General features: G+C 49.1%; 1 protein-coding gene across 2 annotated transcripts; it reads left to right on the top strand.

The window, feature by feature from the left end:
* Positions 1–4,518: 4,518 nt before the first annotated feature.
* Positions 4,519–14,099, top strand: LOC307208664 (uncharacterized protein). Of its 2 annotated transcripts, none has more exons than XM_079963514.1 (3): positions 4,519–5,039; positions 8,840–8,936; positions 12,413–14,099. In XM_079963514.1, exons 1-3 carry the CDS (start codon positions 4,980–4,982, stop codon positions 13,777–13,779), a joined length of 1,524 nt encoding a protein of 507 aa, XP_079819640.1. In that variant the 5' UTR covers positions 4,519–4,979; the 3' UTR covers positions 13,780–14,099. The 2 variants fall into 2 exon arrangements, with proteins under 2 accessions (XP_079819640.1, XP_079819641.1); XM_079963515.1 differs by having other exon boundaries at positions 4,521–5,280.
* The last annotated feature ends 905 nt before the right edge of the window (positions 14,100–15,004 follow it).

Genomic DNA, 15,004 nt, shown 5'->3' with positions numbered 1-15,004 from the left:
TTTAAAAAATTCTTTACCCCCCCCCCCCCGCCCTGGTTTCTGTCCCTTCCCAATGTCCCCATGTCCACAAAAACAGTTTTTAGCCTGGATTCCTCACATCTGAGGCCTTTAAATCTCTGTAAGTCTCTCTCTGCCGATTTTGTTGGTAGCCCTCTTTGTTGGTCATCGGGTCTCAAAGGAGTTCTAGCTCAGTCTCGTCAGATTTTCTTCCATCCAAAGTACTAGGTACCAACTGCTGCGAAAGGTCAGCAAATCTTCCATACTCAAGGAGGAAGCCCCAATCATATTTCTTACTTCTTATTTCTTACTTCTTTTAAATTCAAATATTCCAAGTGTTCCAGGGGCTTCCTCCCTCCTCTTTCGCATCTTTCGCAGATTTGTAATCCAAAGGTGGTCTTCTTTATGTTCTGACAATGTAGGCTTCTGGTTGGTACTCTCCATCTGTACTGGCCCTTGTTCCCTCTCCTCCTGTTCCGAAGTTGTCTCTTCTAATTCAGCTGTAGATTTTTTCCCGGTCAAATCCATTGTGCATTCAGCAGAGTCACTTATTTTAGAGTTCAAGGTTATAAGTTGTTTACTCATAGCCGTAGTCTGTTCCTGCAGCTTTCCCACGCGAAAAAACATTCTTTCTATCTCTGCCTGTAATTTTCCATCTGCAGCCATTGTAGTGTTTCAATGTTTCCCCTAGGGGGATTCTGGTTACTTAATAGTTTTTCCCAACAGTCTGTAACTTTGTTATTTCACTACTTTGTTCCCAACCAATTTAATTCAAATATGACAAATTTAGTCCAGAAAGGTGTTAAATAATAAGATTTTTAACTTTCACTGCCCGTTTGACAGCTCCTTTGACAGCTGTCAAACTCCTTGTTCCTTTTTCTCCAGCTCACATACAGGACACTCCCGGGTCGGGGGGGGGGGCGGGGTTTAGACAAAGACTTCTAAAATTCCGCTCTTACTCTCCAGCACAAATCTTCTTCTGTCAAATTCATGAAAATATTATCTTTTTAAAAAACACCAAAAAGAAAAAACTCTCCACCTTAGTTCTCCGATCCTTGCTTTAAATCTTCTGTAGGCAGGGGGGTGCGGACTTCCCTTTAGCACATCCCCCGATCGTACCGAATTCAAAGGTTGAAATTTTAAAGTCCAAATTCCATTTTACTCACGGATTAATTAAAGTCTGAATTTCAGGGAAGAAAGTCAGCGGTCTCCGGCCATGGCTCGCGGCTTCGCTCCACTGCAGTAGCGGTCCACTCACAGCAAAGGATCTCAGATGCACCTCTTGGTGAACACAAAATACAGAATAAAGCAGGGACAAAACAGCCCCCTCCCACAATCTGTCTGAGTGGTTGGGAGCCAACATATATAAACCTACAGGCAACATCTTCAATGTATGGTTCCTCTATTCCACTTCTACTGTATGCAGGAAGTTGTAAGCCCCATGCTGGAAAATGACTTACTTGGATAGGTTAAAAGAATAGGCTGGCATTTGAAATAACACGCAGCCATTGGCTAAGCTGCTGCAACATCATGAAATGTTGTCAAGTATTCTAAGTGCAGAAGGGGAAGTGATAGTTAACATACTGTTGACAAATCGCTTGGGAAGGAAATGAAGAATGGATTTGGCTGGAAGAAAACTCCACGTATGTGTGTGTTGAAAAGAGGGGTGGCGGTGTTAGAACTGGGGAGGTGGAAGGGAGCCCAGAGGATGGAAGGATAAAGAGCAGAGTGGCTGAAAGATGGAGACAAAAGCAAACGATAATGGATAAGAGCGCAATGGTTCAGTGCAAATGGATGTTAACCAGAAAGTTGGTGTTTCGAGCCCACCCAGGGATGGCTGTGCGCAGGATTCCTGCATTGCAGGGGGTGGGCTAGATGACCCCTGGCCTTCCAGCTTTTATGAGTCTATGGGGAGGCGAGAAGAAGATGACACTGGGAGGCAGGGTTGAGCAAGGTTGCTGCGGACAAGAAGGAGGATGGACAAGGCAAGAAAACGGGTTCTGGGATGGCCTTTCTCTGGGGTCAGCAAATTTTTTCAGCAGGGGGCCGGTCTACTGTCCCTCAGACCTTGTGGAGGGCCGGACTATCTTTTTTGGGGGGGGGCAGAACGAATTCCTATGCCCCACAAATAACCCAGAGATGCATTTAAAATAAAAGGACACATTTTACTCATGTAAAAACACGCTGATTCCCGGACCGTCCGCGAGCCGGATTGAGAAGGCGATTGGGCCGGATTCGGCCCCTGGGCCTTAGTTTGCCTACCCATGGCCTTTCTGCAAGCTTCTGGTTAGGGGTGGTGCTACGTCAGAGAAGTAGTAGATTTGTCCTTTGCAGAAGGGTTTGGAGGTGGCGGCGGTGAAACCCGCCTCTTCTTTGAGAATAGCCTGGAGCATCTTTTGTTTTCTGGGATGCAAGAACCAGCTGTTCCTACCTAGACACATTATAACAAACAGGCTCCACATTATTATTGGTGGGCTCAAATAATAATATTATAATAATAATAATTTATTATGAATTTCCCCAGCCACTCTGGGCGGCTCCCAATCAAGTGTTAAAAACAATACAGCGTTAAATATTAAAAACTTCCCTGAGTATTCAGATGTCTTTTAAAGATAGGATAGCTGCTTATTTCCTTCACATCTGAAGGGAGGATGTTCCACAGGGCGGGCGCCACTACCGATAAGGCCCTCTGTCTGGTTCCCTGTAACCTCACTTCTCGCAATGAAGGAACCGCCAGAAGGCCCTCTGCGCTGGATCTCAGTGTCCGGGCTGAACAATGGGGGTGGAGACGCTCCTTCAGGTATACAGGACCGAGGCCGTTTAGGGCTTTAAAGGTCAACAGCAACACTTTGAATTGTGCTCGGAAACGTACTGGGAGCCAATGGAGATCTCTCAGAACCGGTGTTATGTGGTCCCGGCGGGCACTCCCAGTCACCAGTCTAGCTGCCGCATTCTGGATTAATTGCAGTTTCCGAGTCACCTTCAAAGGTAGCCCGACCATACAATGAACCATGCAGACCCAAACAACCCCGCCCTCCTTCCTTGGTATCATTTCCCTTCTAAGTATTTCTGCAGAAGCATTTCTGTACTGGAAATTCAGACACAAAGCTTCACATCCCCCACGGCTGCCAGGTGAACATGGCACTACAAGACCCATCATCCCTAAGGTGGGTGGGGTTGGAAGTCCAGTAACATCCCAAAGGCTACAGGTAGGGGAGAATTCGTCCCCCATGAGACAGTGATGGGATGATTGGTGGGAGAATTCGTCTCAGAGCTAAACATTTATCGCCTGTTACAATCAGACTCCTGTTGAAGGCACAGCAGCCAGTTGAAAGCCACTTGTGAATATCACGTGTTGCTTGGCAAGTCGAACGTTTTGGCTCCCAAACGCCGCAAACCCGGAAGTGAGTGTTCCAGTTTGTGAACATTCTTCAGAACCCCAACATCTGATGTGATTTCCGCAACTTCCTGCAGCCAATCGAAAGCCGTGCCTTGGTTTTTGAATGTTTTGGAAATCGAATGGACTCCGTTCGACTTCCAAGGTAACACTGTACTTCAGTTGAGAATCCGGCATTGCAGGGGGTTGAATTAGATCACCCTCCGGTTGTCTTCTATCCCTACAATTTTATGATTCTATGGAAGAGTGTACCTTGGGAGGGGGGGGGTAAAGTCAAACCACTGGAGAGTCACAGCGCCTGCTGTGGCTGTAGAGACTGATGTAGGAGAGACCTGTTTTGTTGCAAGTGGGGCAGATGAAGGTTTCCAGTTGTGCCGCTGGAGATGCCCCATGGCGTTTCTTCTCTCTGGGCTCCTCCTGGCAGTCACCCCCCCTCTGGTCACCGCTGTTGATGCCTGACCTGTTTGAGCAGGGCAGGCTGATTCTTGACCAAGTTGATCACCCTGTGTGCCCTACACCCATGGCAATCCCGGGGTCTGGAGGAACTGCATGAAGTCTGAAGGAGCCTGACTCTCCTGGTCATAAAGATAAAGGTAAAGGGACCCCTGACCATTAGGTCCAGTCATGACTGACTCTGGGGTTGCAGTGCTCATCTCGCTTTATCAGCCAAGGGAGCCGGTGTACAGGTTCCGGGTCATGTGGCCAGCATGACTAAGCCACTTCTGGCGAACCAGAGCAGCACACGGAAACGCCGTTTACCTTCCCGCTGGAGTGGGTATTTATCTACTTGCACTTTGACGTGCTTTCGAACTGCTAGGTTGGCAAGGAGCTGGGACCGAGCAACGGGAGCCCACCCTGTCACGGGGATTCGAACCGCCGACCTTCTGATCGGCAAGTCTTAGGCTCTGTGGTTTAACCCACAGCGCCACCCTCTCTTGGTCATAGGTGCCAGCTAACTGGGTGACCAGGCACCCAGGAAAATCCCCATGAAGGGGCCCGGGCACCCAACAAATTTCAGTGCCACGGTCATGCATGGCACCCACGGCCCCAGGCACCCACGACGGCGGGGCCACCCCCTGGTGCCAGGGCACAGTCATGATGCCTAAGGGAAGCAAGAACTGCATCGCAGGCACAGTCTTGGTGAAGAAGCCGACCCAGAATCACAACTCCCGGGAATAGGCAGGCTTTAGGACCCTGAGGGGAGCTGACACGTAATAGATCTTCAGGCGCAGCCGCCACAGGAAGAGGATCTCTTCGGTCCCGTGGCCGTCGGAGCAGGGTTTGCTGCCGATCCCGGATTCGTCTCTCTCCTTGCACGCTGCACGCGCGTTTCCTGCGTGCAATTGCAGAATCCGCGAGACTTCCAGGAAGTGGGGGATCCCAGTAGATCCCAGTCTCCTCTGCTGCTCACAAGGCGGAGGAATCGTGCGGGGCGGATTTTAGAAACCCAACTTTGCCCGGAGAGCCGATCCGATCCTGGGGGGGGGGGGGAATCTGAGATCTTTTTATCTCCCAGATGGAGCGACCAAGCAAGATGATTCCTGTGGTCCGCAGCTTGCGATCAAGGAGCCTGGCGCCTCCCTAAATGCAAACGGGAGGGTGGGGTAAGGAAAACGCCGACAGAGCTGAATCAAGTGGGAATCCGGTAGGCGGAAGGTGGCTCGAGATCTGCTGAGATCTGGATGGTTTGCAGTAGATCGGCAAGGGCTTCCAGCGCTCGGTCGTCCCATCAGCAGTGAAGAAATGATGTTCTCCACCTAAACATAAATTCCTGAAATGGAAGAAAAAAAATTCCCTAATCAGGAATAGACTTCCGCGTGAAATTCAGCTACGGCTCAATTCATTTCTGGCCCTGGAAATAAATTATTGCTGCTCAAAAACACAAGGTAACTCCACCGGCGCCCTTAAGTGGTTTTGGGTTATAGCTCCCATCCTCCCCGACCTTTGGCAATGCAGGCTGCGGCTTCTGGGAGTCGTAGTTTGAAGTATTAGGAAATCACCACACAGGCTGTCCTTGCCCTAGAGCAAGGTTTCCCAAACTTGGGTCTGCAGCTATTTCTGGATTACAATTCCCATCATCCCTGACCCCTGGTCCTGCTAGCTAAGGATGACGGGGGTGGTAGTAAAAAAAAAAGTCAGAAACCCACTTTTGGGAAAATCCCACCCTGGAGGTATGCCTTTTGCCTGGTTGGAAGCTCTTGGTATTCTAGGTAAAAATAAATAGGATATCAGACAAAACTGGACGCGGGTGGCGCTGTGGGTAAAACCTCAGTGCCTAGGACTTGCCGATCGTATGGTCGGCGGTTCGAATCCCCGCGGCAGGGTGAGCTCCCGTCTTTCGGTCCCAGCTCCTGCCCACCTAGCAGTTCAAAAGCACGTCAAAGTGCAAGTAGAGAAATAGGTACCACTTTATAGCGGGAAGGTAAACGGCGTTTCCGTGTGCTGCGCTGGTGCTGGCTCGCCAGAGTAGCTTCGTCACGCTGGCCACGTGACCCGGAAGTGTCTCCGGACAGCGCTGGCTCCCGGTCTCTTAAGTGAGATGAGCGCGCAACCCTAGAGTCGGACACGACTGGCCCGTACGGGCAGGGGTACCTTTACCTCTACCTTTACCAGACAAACCTGAAGACTGACTGCCTCTGATTTAGCCATGCATTGGCTGCAGCTCCACCCAATGGCGAGTCTCCCAAGTCAGGAAAGGAAGACCTGTGGCTCTCCTGGCAGTGTGGGACTCCAGATCCCATCAGCCACAGGCAATGTAGCTACTGACCAGGCATGGTTGGCGATGTTGCTCCCAGCTATCCACCCCCATCCCTGCCATAGGCAGGTCCTAAGCCAGGCAGGTGGCGCTGTGGGTTAAAGCCTCAGCGCCTAGGGCTTGCCGATCGAAAGGTCGGCGGTTCGAATCCCTGCGGCGGGGTGCGCTCCCACTGCTCGGTCCCAGCGCCTGCCAACCTAGCAGTTCGAAAGCACCTCCGGGTGCAAGTAGATAAATAGGGACCGCTTACCAGCGGGAAGGTAAATGGCGTTTCCGTGTGCGGCTCTGGCTCTGGCTCTGGCTCTGGCCAGAGCAGCGATGTCACGCTGGCCACGTGACCCGGAAGTGTCTCCGGACAGCGCTGGCCCCTGGCCTCTTAAGTGAGATGGGCGCACAACCCCAGAGTCTGTCAAGACTGGCCCGTACGGGCAGGGGTACCTTTACCTTTACCTTTTAAGCCAGGCATCCCCAAACTCGGCCCTACAGTTCCCATCATCCCTGACCACTGGTCCTGTTAGCTAGGGATGATGGGAGTTGTAGTCCCAAAACATCTGGCGGGCCGAGTTTGGGGATGCCTGTCCTAAGCCTTCTCAGGCTAGCTACCTGAATTCCTGAGGTGCCTGGGATTAAACCTAAGACTACCTCCACCACAGAGCAATGGCCACCTTCCCCAATCCCAGCCCAATCCTGTGCATGTTTCCTTTGGAGCAAGTGCCAATGAGTTCAGCAAGACTCACTTCCTAGGAAGCTTGTTTAAGGGTCGCTATTTTAAGTCGGCAGCGGCCTGCACAATTTCCTGGAAGTGGGTCCAACACAGACATCTTCTGCACTATACCATTAAACCAGTGTCATGCCACTTTAAAGGCCATGGCTTCCCCCCAAAGAATGCTGGGAACTGGGAATAGTGTTATTTAACCCCAGGGAACTCTGGGAATGGCAGCTCTGCGAGTGGAATAGGGGTCTCCTACCTGCCTCACTAGGCCAATGGCCCATCTGGTAGTCAGAGACGTGCAACGACCCTCGGCACCTTTAACGAACTACATTTCCCAGAATTCTTTGGGGGGAGCCATGACCTTTTTTGAGCGGAATAATAATAATAATAATAATAATAATAATAATAATAATAATAATATTTTTATTTATACCCCACCCTTCCTGGTTCAGGAAACTGGGCTCAGGGCGGCTAACAACCAATTTAAAACACTTAATTGATGCTACAAAAAACCAGCATAAAATATGGTATAAAGCGTAAATAACAATAAAATCAAAAATCAATTTAGGGGGGAAATACATCCAATAAACATTAGAAGATCACCAGGGCTAGCTGCCTAAATTAGTCCCACTTGGGCCAGTGAGGAGACCAGGGGAGAACCAACTGTGGGAACCCAGAGTGGGCAATCTTCACAAAAAGGGGAGGGGGGAAGGAAGGGGAACAAAAGATCAGGCCAGGTTCAAACTGAAAGCCAGGTGGAATAGTTCTGTCTTACAGACCCTGCGGAAGGAAGTTAAATCCTGCAGGGCCCTGGTCTCATGGGACAGAGCATTCCACCAGGTCGGAGCCATCACTGAGAAGGCCCTGGCCCTGGTGGAGGATAATCAAATTTCCTTAGGGCCCGGGACCTCTAAACTATGGTTATTCATGGACTTTAAGGTCCTCTGCAGGGCATACCAGGAGAGGCGGCCGCATAAGTACGATGGCCCTAAGCCATGATACTGCTTTCAATGTACAGTACGGATGGGGATGTGGTGTTGCTGTGGGGGGTCTGGTGGGCATTAAAATGGTGGATAAGCCACAATGCCTGGCACTGTTCAGAGCACTGGGTGGATCCGCTCTGATGCCCAAGGATGTCAGACATTGTCCCTGCTCAGTATGGTCATACGGTGTATGTGAGTGTCTCCAGCCTCTTGACGATTTTGGCTGCGTTTTTCTGGAGCTTTTCCAGCTCTACCAGGAAACCAAGCTGTAATTCCTGCATTAGAATGGTAGAGTTTGAAAGGGACCACGGGGGTCATCTAGTCCAACCCCCTGCACTGCAGGATTCTTTTGCTCGAACCCACGACCCTGAGATTAAGTCTCATGCTCCACCAACTGGATGACGTTTGAGGTCCCTTCCAACTCTAAAGGTAAAGGTAAAGGGACCCCTGACCATTAGGTCCAGTCATGGCCGACTCTGGGGTTGCGGCGCTCATCTCGCTTTACTGGTCGAGGGAGCCGGCGTACAGCTTCCAGGTCATGTGGCCAGCATGACTAAGCCGCTTCTGGCAAACCAGAGCAGTGCACGGAAACGCCGTTTACCTTCCCGCCGGAGCAGTACCTATTTATCTACTTGCACTTTGACGTGCTTTCGAACTGCTAGGTTGGCAGGAGCAGGGACTGAGCAACGGGAGCTCACCCCGTCGTGGGGATTCGAACCGCCGACCTTCTGATCGGCAAGTCCTAGGCTCTGTGGTTAAACCCACAGCGCCACCTGCGTCCCTCCTTCCAACTCCTACAGATCCTACAGAAATCTGCTTCAGAATCTACTCTGCTCAGCACATGCTTGGATGATTATAATCTTTGGCGCTTCTCATCTTGTAAAGGCAACATCTTGGCGCAGTAGGAGCGGCAGGCCTTGTTGGAATCTGCCAGCTCCTAATGGTTGCCTTTGTTCTGGCTTCTCTTTCCTGATTAGGTTTTCCTTTCTTTAAAGTCTAAGGTGAGGTTAAGGATGGAGAGAGAAGAAGAAACATCGAACCTGGACCCCCAGGACCCTAAGAAAGAGGAGACTCCAAGGAATAGCAGCTCAGGTAAGGGCTTGGACAGAAAAACAAAGCAGAAGAGTATTTCAGTGGCAACCGTGTGAGTCAAAAGTTTGATTTCATCAGGTGAAAGGTGAATGTGCTTGCTGGTCTTTGGGTCCCTTCTGTCTGGCGTGCCTAAGAGGCTGCCTTCTGAAGTACAGTCATACCTCAGAAGTCAAACAGAATCCATTCCGAAGTCTATTTGACTTCCAAAACCAAGTCACGGTTTCCGATTGGCTGCAGGAAGCTCCTGCAGCCAATCAGAAGCCCCATCGGACGTTTGGGTTCCAAAGAACGTTCACAAACTGGAACAATCTCTTCCGGGTTTGCGGCATTTGGGAGCCAAAACGTTTGACTCACAAGGCGTTCGTCAACCAAGGTACAGCTGTATATCTAAACTGGGTATCCTCTGGCCCACAATAAGTTTCTCATTTCACAAAGTAGGAGAATAAGCTAGCATTTTTGTCTATATTTGTAACTCTTGCAAAGCTGTTGAGAGACTTAACAGATGCATGCTTAGGAACATGTTCATAGAATTAAAAGAGGGAAGGGTTTTTTGTTTTTTTAGTTTATTAGATTTGAGAATGTTGATGTGTGACCAGGAAGAGCCTTCAAGGGCTGCTGTGAAGGGTGTGGATGCGAAACTGATAAATAAGGCAGCTTCCACTTCTTTCTCAGGCTTCCAAGGACATTCCAGTCGGGCCCTAGCTTGTGCAAACTCCTGCACTGCAAACTCTGGGATCTTTTCAGCTTTTGAGAGATTAAACCAACATGTCACGGTCGGTTTTTACTCTCAACGGCTGGCAAAACACAAAGGTATTTCAGCATTTCCGACTACATGCAGGAAATCTCTCTTTTTAAAAAATTATATCCTATTCAATGTAAAAAACAAACAAAAACAAAATCCTGGACCTACAGAAGTAGCCTGGCCTTTTCTATGATTGCAAGTTTCAAACGTGGAAATTCTCCTTGTACAGGAGGAAGCATTCAAATATTTGGTCTCACGGCCTCCACAGGCCAGCCCCACTTCTTCCTTGAAATATATGCAGCGGGTGTTGGTCACCCCAATGCCCCTTGCGCCCACATGCTTTTTCCCCAGGACTCACAGCAACAGAATAAGCTGAACCGAAACAAACAGATATTTGCCTAATGAATCATAGGAACCTGAACAAATTATTATTTTTTTGCAAATTCTATGTGCCCTTTCCTTTGCAGCAGTAACAAAATTGTTTTGCATTGTTTTATTTTTATTTTATTTTTTTAAAAAACAAGCCATGTGAAATCCAAAAAAAAAAAAAAAGCCCAAATCCTAATCGGCAAACATCCAGAACCAACATTAGTAGTCCAGGGAAACTCAGGGTAGATAGATGGGACTTTAACTGTTGGTGAAAGCACCTCAAAGAAAGAACTTAAGAATAGTCTGCTGGATCTAGTCCATCATCCTGTTCTCACAGTGGCCAACCAGATGCCTGTGGGAAACCCGCAAACAGGATCCAAGCACAAGAGTCCTTTCCCCTCCTGTGGTTCTTTCAACTGGTATTAAGAAGCCTTGCTCCCATCACTCAGCCCGGACACTGAGGTCCAGCTCCAAGGGCCTTCTGGCAGTTCCCTCACTGTGACAAGTGTGGTTACAGGGAACCAGGCAGAGGGCCTTCTCAGTAGTGGCGCCCGCCCTGTGGAACGCCCCTCCCATCAGATGTCAAGGAAATAAACAACTGTCTGACTTTTAGAAGACATCTGAAGGTAACCCTGTTTAGGGAAGTTTTTAATTTTTGATCATGTTTTTAATATTCTGTGGGGAGCTGCCCAGAGTGGCTGGGGAAATCCAGCCAGATGGGTGGGGTATAATTAATAAAATTCTTATTGTTAAGAAGCCTTGTTGCCTCCAATTGTGGAGATAGAGCACAGGCATCGTGGCTAATAGCCATTGGATAGCCTTTGTCCTCCATGAATTTGTCCAATCCTTGTTTAGAGTCACCCAGGTTTATTTATTCATATTTTAGGCTTTTAGAAGACATCTGAAGGCAGCCCTGTTTAGGGAAGCTTTTAATGTTTGATGTATCACAGTATTTTAATATTCTTTTGGAAGCTGCCCAGAGTGGCTGGGGAAGCCCAGCCAGATGGGCGGGGTATAAATAAATTATTATTATTATTATTATTATTATTATTATTATTATTATTATTATTATTATTTTGTTTGTTAGATTTATATACCGCCCGTCATCGCAAGATCTCTGGGTGGTTCATAGATAAAATACAAAGTAAAAGCTCAAGTAAATAATGTAATTAAAAAGAAGGAAACAATAGTGGCCCCCTGCCTCCCACAAACAGATTCAAAAGGCTGTGAGATATGAACCAGCCAAAGGCCTGGTTGAAGAGGAGAGTTGGTGTCCTGTCCTGTGGGAGAGAGTTCCACAGTTTAACCATGTGCTGAGACTGCAGTGGCAAGAACATTACTTGCCCCAAAATTGGAAAGAAGCAGAAGTCCCAGCGAAAGAAGAATGGGTGCAAAAACTTATGCAGAAATAGAAAAATAAAGAATCAAGATAAACTTTTTATAAAAGAATGGAAATGGTTTATTGGATATTTACAAGTGAACTGTAAACAGGTAAGAACATTGGCAGGGTTGTTGTAATAACCCGCAGTTTTATAAGAGTATATATTTAAAATAGATGAGTAAATTAAGTTAATTTGGATATGCAGAAAATATTTAAAATAAATTTAAGGAACCGCAGAAAGGAAGTCAAGTTTTGAAATGTTAGAAGGATTGTAAAATTATTGAAATGTATAAAACTGAAAATCCTTTTTTTAAAAAACCATGCACTGCGTGAAAAAGCCCTTTCTTTTATAGGCCCCACCTAATATCAGCAGGATAAGGTCCAGTTGTAGAATGAGGTGACCATTTCTATTGAGTTGGAAGCCATAGGCAGCCTTTAGTATAAGAGGAGTTTGGATTTGATATCCCGCTTTATCACTACCCGAAGGAGTCTCAAAGTGGCTAACATTCTCCTTTCCCTTCCTCCCCCACAACAAACACTCTGTGAGGTGAGTGGGGCTGAGAGACTTCAGAGAAGTGTGACTGGCCCAAGGTCACCTAGCAGCTGCATGTGGAGGAGCGGAGACGCGAACCCGGTTCCCCAGATTACGAGTCTACCGCTCTTAACCACTACACCATGCTGGCTCTCTATAAATAAATAAACAAATGCCACTCAGCAGCCCCACCTGACCTAAAATGAAAGTAATGCCCTTTTCTGGAAATAAGGAGGACTGCAGCTCAGCTGGAGAGAGACTACTTGGCTTGCACCTCCAGCCTCAGGCATCTCCTGCTCAGGCCGAAGGTGGTGCAAGGCTTTTCCCCACTGAGGCTCCTGAGACCCATTGCCTATCAGATATGGGGCTCCATCACCGGAATCTGCCCTGGTACAAAGCAACTCCTTCCTGGTGTTCCCGAAACGACCTCTTTTGTCTTTCCTTTTCTCCAGAAGGCGATCAGACGGCGTCAGCTGCTCTCGCCGCCGCAACAGCTGCTGTGGCTGCCATCACGACCGTCGCGGGGATCCAGTCACGCATCTTTGCACGGCTGGCAACACGCCGGAAGCTTCTGCCGCGAGGGCACAACGACCTGGCCGAGCTGGAGGAGATGGTGGAGACGGCCGCGTCAGTGCGCCTCCGGGCGGTGGTGGAATCGAGCATCGAGTCTCTGAAGGCCATGATGTGCTCGTGCCTCTTCCAGTCACCGGCCGTCCTAGCTGGCCTGATCGACGAGCTCTACATCATGGAGAGGGCCTTCTGGGTGCAGCCGGGCCGCTCCGAATGGTGGGAGAAGGTGGTTCTGCCCCACTGGGATGACCATCTCTGGCAAGAGAACTTCCGCATGAGCCGGAGGACCTTCACGGAGCTGTGCGACCGGCTGAGGCCCGTCCTCGAGCGGCAGACCACCAACATGCGCGCTCCGATCACCGTCGAGAAGCAGCTGGCCATCGCCGTCTGGAAGCTGGCCACGCCAGATAGCTATCGCTCGGTGGCCGAGTGCTTTGGGGTGGGCCGCTCCACCGTCTCCAGGATTGTCATGGAAGTCTGCCAAGCGCTCTACGACGTCTACCACCACGTGGTCCACCTGGCCGGTGCCCAGGAGGTGATGGAAGGCTTCGCTGCCAAGGGCTTCCCTCACTGCATCGGGGTCCTCGACGCCACCCACATCCCCATCATCGCCCCGGCGCACAGAGCCACCGAGTACATCAACAGCAAAGGCTACTACTCCATGGTCCTGCAAGTACTGGTGGACCACAGAGGCAGGTTCACGGACGTCTACGCGGGGCGCTCCGGGAAGCTTCCCGGAGCCCGGATTTTCCGCGGTTCGCCCATCTTCCGCGCCATGAACCAAGGCACCTTTGGTCCCGCCGTGACCGTGGACGTGGGGGGTGAGCAGCTGAAGCCGGTGATCCTCGGAGACCCCGCTTACCCGCTGCTGGCCTGGCTGATGACTCCGTACGGCGGGCATTTGGATGCCTGCCAGCAGCGGTTCAACGATGCCCTCGGCCGCTGCCACACGGTGGCAGAGTCTGCCTTCGAGCGCCTCCGGGGCCGCTGGCGGTGCCTGCTCTCCCGCCTGGATGTGAGGGAGCGCTACGCCCCTCGGGTCATCGTGGCCTGCTGCATCCTGCACAACATTTGCGAGACCAGAGGGGAGCCTCTCCAGGAAGGCTGGCAGGAAGTGGTGAGGTCCGTCTCGCGGTCTTACCAGCAGCCAGAGAGGCAGCCGGTGTATGCGGCCAACCCCCGAGCGCGGGAGATCAGGGATCTTTTGAGCACGTACATGGAAAGGAGAGAGTGGGGGAAGTTAGACTGAATCTGTTGCTTTCCCCTAAAGGAGCCCTCATGGCAGGTCTTGGAAAGAACGGGGCCTTCTCTGCAGTGACTCCTCGTCTGTGGAAGGCTCTCCCCAGGGAAGTTCGCCTGGCGCCTTCATTATACACTTTTAGGCGCCAGCCAAAATTGTTCCTTTTGTTGACCTGATCAACATGCTATATACCCTTTTAAGATGCGGCTCTTTTTTGGGCAGGTGTTATTGGGTCATTGTTTTTATTTTGATTTTATATATTGTGATCTTTGCTGTGAGACCTCCGGGTATAGGGCGGTATATAAATTCAATAAATAAATAAATAAGAAGAGACCATCTCTTCTGTCCCCATATGAAATAAAAATAAATGACCTTTTTTGACGGCAGCTATGAAATACGTGGGTCCTGGCTGGCTCTCATGTAGAGGGAAGGGATATCGTGGCATAATGGCTGAACACTTGTGCTACAAATTTGAGAGTTGCCCTCTCCTCTCTTGTAATGAGTCCACTCAGGTATCCTAGACAAGGGTGTCTCTCTCTCTCTCTCTCTCTCTCTCCTCTCCGCCATTTGCAGCTTGCAGATAATAAAACTGACCTACCTTGCAGGCTTGTTGTAAGAATTGCAAAAGAATGTATGTGATAGGTTTGAATACAAGTACAGTGGTACTTTGGTTCCCAAACTTAATACGTTCCGGAAGTCCGCTCCAAAACCAAAGTGTCCCAAAAACAAGGCGTGCTTTCCCCTAGAAAGTAATGCAAAATGGATTAATCCATTCCAGACTTTTAAAAACAACCCCTAAAACACCAATTTAACATGAATTTTACTATCTAACGAGACCATTGATCCAGAAATTAAAAGCAGTAACCAATGCAGTGTACTATAAAATAAATAAGACAGTATTGTAGATGATATAAATTTAAAAAATAAAAAATTATTACCTGCACTGATGATAGTATTTGTTTGGATGGGGTTTTTTTATCCATTTCCACAGTCACACAATCAGTCAATCAATCAGTAGCTGAACTGGGTTCCACACAGTCACAAAAACAAATTAACTGAAAATGCCTCAAAAACAAAAATGCAAAATAAATAGCAAAACAAAAGTGCCAAACTTAATCTGTTCCGGAATTCCGTTTGACTTCTGAAATGTTTGAAAACCACGGTGCAGTTTCTGATTGGTGCAAGCGCCCCAAAACAATAGCCAACAGCCACATCAGACGTTCGGCTTCCAAAA

This window comes from Podarcis cretensis, assembly GCF_951804945.1.
Source record: "Podarcis cretensis genome assembly, chromosome: 2".
Classification (NCBI taxonomy): Eukaryota; Metazoa; Chordata; class Lepidosauria; order Squamata; family Lacertidae; genus Podarcis; species Podarcis cretensis.
The sequence above is the reverse complement of the archived record's forward strand: the minus strand, read 5'-3'. Positions and strand labels throughout refer to the sequence as shown.

What these genes read in the sequence shown, in the direction of transcription:
- LOC307208664 (XM_079963514.1), top strand. Translation starts at nt 4,980, where the DNA reads ATGCAAACGGGAGGGTGGGGTAAGGAAAACGCCGACAGAGCTGAATCA. An exon ending in CTGAATCAAGTGGGAATCCG is followed by an intron (nt 5,040 to 8,839) that starts GTAGGCGGAAGG and finishes CTTTCTTTAAAG; the next exon opens with TCTAAGGTGAGGTTAAGGAT. An exon ending in TCCAAGGAATAGCAGCTCAG is followed by an intron (nt 8,937 to 12,412) that starts GTAAGGGCTTGG and finishes CCTTTTCTCCAG; the next exon opens with AAGGCGATCAGACGGCGTCA.